The sequence below is a fragment of the Otolemur garnettii genome, unplaced genomic scaffold, assembly GCF_000181295.1.
Source record: "Otolemur garnettii isolate 467f Iridium unplaced genomic scaffold, OtoGar3 scaffold00244, whole genome shotgun sequence".
NCBI lineage: Eukaryota > Metazoa > Chordata > Mammalia > Primates > Galagidae > Otolemur > Otolemur garnettii.
Genome location: NW_003852639.1, coordinates 642,516 through 645,369, shown reverse-complemented (window position 1 = coordinate 645,369; position 2,854 = coordinate 642,516). Strand labels below are relative to the sequence as shown.

Sequence of the window (2,854 nt, the reverse complement as noted above, 5' to 3'; positions counted from 1 at the left end):
AAAAAAAAAAAAAAAAGAATGATGGTGTTTTAATGAGGATTTCATGAAATCTGTAGATTACTTTGGGTAGTATGGACATTTTAACAATGATGGTTCTCCCCAGCCATGAACATGGTCTGTTCTTCCATTTGTTAATGTCTTCTGCTATTCAGTGTGTCAAGTAAGTGTTCTTTTGCATCTGGCTAGCTATCCTGGTGACTCATGCAGCAAGCTGCAGTTTAGAAAGTCCTTGGCAGAAGTTCCTGTTACAGGTATATGCGCACAGAAGCCGTCCAGAGAGTCATGGGTGTGTGTGAATCAAGACCCTCCCTTCTCGGCCTCCCAGTTGTATTTACTTACTTTGCTAATGTGCCACAGTGAGTCTATTCTGATCCTGACACCTTTCACAGACAGAAAGAGAAAGAGAGAGAGAGAGAGAATAATCATGTGATTTCAATTCAAAGTGATGGATGAGACTATAACCAGTGCTCTGAGGGACTGACCAGGGTCAGAGAAGGGCTCCCACAGGGAGAGACATCTCAGTGGGGACAAGGGCCAGGAGTGGGTTTAGTCAGGCCAAGGAGGAAAAGGAGCAGTGTTCTCAAGGGCTTGGGGTTCGGACAGAGTAGATGTCTTTAGAGGAATTGAAAGAAGCTTGACTCAGACCTAAAAATAGATTCCCAAGAGAGAAGTACTGACAGTACTGAAGAGGCCTCTGGGAGTCACATTTTTGGGAGCCACATTTGGGCACCGTGGGATTGACCTTGAGAGGCTGACTCTTTGAAAGGCAACTGGAGACTATTTGGAAGGTCATAGCCTATGATGGAAGTTGTATTTTTAGAAAATTCCTCTGGGTGCTATTGTAAGACTGGCAGGCAGGAGGCAGCACTGTGGGTGGGGAGCTGTTGCTCCAGTGATGTGGGGCAGGGTGGTGGCTGCTGGTGCAGAGCAAAGTGGAGGAATGGAAAAGTGCACAGGAGACACAGCTGATGGCCAGGGGCATGAGTGGTGGGGCCAGCACAGGGAAAGGACAAGAGGGACACACAGGACAGTGCCCAGTTTTCTAGCTGGGGAAGTACAGAGAAGGATAGGTCTGCACAGGCAGCTTTTACAGGTGGTAACTGAAACTCTGGGAACAATGATTGTTGATGGTGAATGTGCCAGGCGAAAGAGAGGCCAAGGGGGGCTATTGAGGAAGGGAAGTGGGAGGAGGCAACAGGGTGGGTGAGAATCAGTAGGGCATGGGTTGTGAAAGACCAAGGAAGAGAGTGGGCACCTGGCTCAGTGTGGTCCAGAAGTAACACAGTGTCTGTTATACATAGTGCTGGGCACTCACTGTCGCCTCAGAGGGGTGAGATTCAGTGGAGTGGGGGGAACAAAGGCTATGTTGCTGGGGATCGTGAGGTGGTTTTCTTGGTTTTGGTTTTCATCTCTGTGTACTTTGGTAAGAGACATCTAGTCAATATCATCCAGACAATGGATGAAATAATGAATTAATGATTGAAGGAGTGAGTGAAGCAAATTCTGCTTCCCAGAGTGACTTTCTTCATTTTCCTTCACCCAATGCTAGCTTCCTGGTGGGCCAAGATGGTGGTGTGTACAAAGGGGTTGGCTGGCACATCCAGGGCTCGCACACCTATGGCTACAATGACATTGCCTTGGGGACTGCCTTCATGGGCCACTTTGTAGGTAAGAGGACATAGGGTCTTGGGGTGAAGCATCACGTGGACTGTCTGGGAAGTGCAGGAGGAAGGCAACAAGGCAGTGCCCAGTGGTGGCAGTGGCACATTTTAGCTTTAAGTGGACTTTCAACACAGGATGAAATGTCACCAGGACCCCCTCTCAGTCAGCATTTACCCCAAGCCCACCCACCCTGTCCTCAGCTCCATTTCCTATCATATCCAGGGCTAGCATGATGTAAGGGAGAAAAAACTTTTTGCAGGCTTTGGTGCCTTTATGGCTCACTTGGCCAATGCATCTCCTTCTTTGGTGGCCACAGCAACAACACTGGGGGCACTGTAGCTTGAGTGGCAATGCAGCAAATGGTCTAGTGATGTCACCCTGCTCCGTCCCTATGTCGAGGGGCTGTGTGGCACTGTAGTTTTCCTCCAGAGAGGTCTCTAACTTTCTGGAAGAGGTTTTGCACAGAGGAATCAGGGAACATGATGGCCTTCTTTTCTTTCTGTGTCTGATTGCCACAATTTATGTGAATTTGTTGGTGATGAAGATGGTGGGACAGGGCAGAGTGGGAGAGAGGGAGACTAGAATCCAGTGCTTCCCCTTCCCTAATCAAGAGATTTGTGAGACCCTAATGACTGATGGGGAAATGTGTTTTGCAGAAAAGCCTCCAAATGCTGTGGCGCTGGAGGCAGCCCAGGACCTGATCCAGTGCGCCGTGGTCAAGGGGTACCTGGCTCCTGACTACCTGCTGGTGGGCCACAGTGATGTGACCAGCACCCCGTCCCCTGGGCAGGCTTTGTACAACATCATCAGAACCTGGCCTCACTTCAAGCACTAAGGGGCCCTGGGCCCTTCCCAGACGTGGTTCCCCCACCCCCTTGCCACTGCTGGCTCGCCTGTCCTCATCAAACACCCTGGCTCAGCCCCTGGGTCCCCTGCAGTGGCAGCCTAGTCTGCCCCGTCCCTCAGGTTAGGATGACCAAGTCCTCTGCTGCTGGCATCCTCCAGGGGCAACAAGCCTATGGGTGGGCAGACATAGCCCTCTTAGTTTGAGCCCAGCCGGCCTTGCACCTCACCTTCCTCCCTGGTACCCACTTGCACAGGCAGGTGAGACAATGGCCCATCCTGCTGTGCTTCTGTCTCCCAACATGCACCCCTGCCTGGTGGCTCCTGCCATCTGCCCATGTCCTGTCCC

The 2,854-nt window shown here is 51.1% G+C and overlaps 1 protein-coding gene across 1 annotated transcript in view; it reads left to right on the top strand.

Annotated features, from left to right (window-relative positions):
• The window catches only part of PGLYRP3 (peptidoglycan recognition protein 3), a 27,302-nt gene extending 24,805 nt beyond the window's left edge, over positions 1–2,497 (top strand). The window contains exons 6-7 of the mRNA XM_012812999.1: positions 1,550–1,668; positions 2,319–2,497. Coding sequence (XP_012668453.1) covers positions 1,550–1,668; positions 2,319–2,497 — 298 coding nt within the window. The remainder of the gene's footprint in view (positions 1–1,549; positions 1,669–2,318) is intronic.
• The last annotated feature ends 357 nt before the right edge of the window (positions 2,498–2,854 follow it).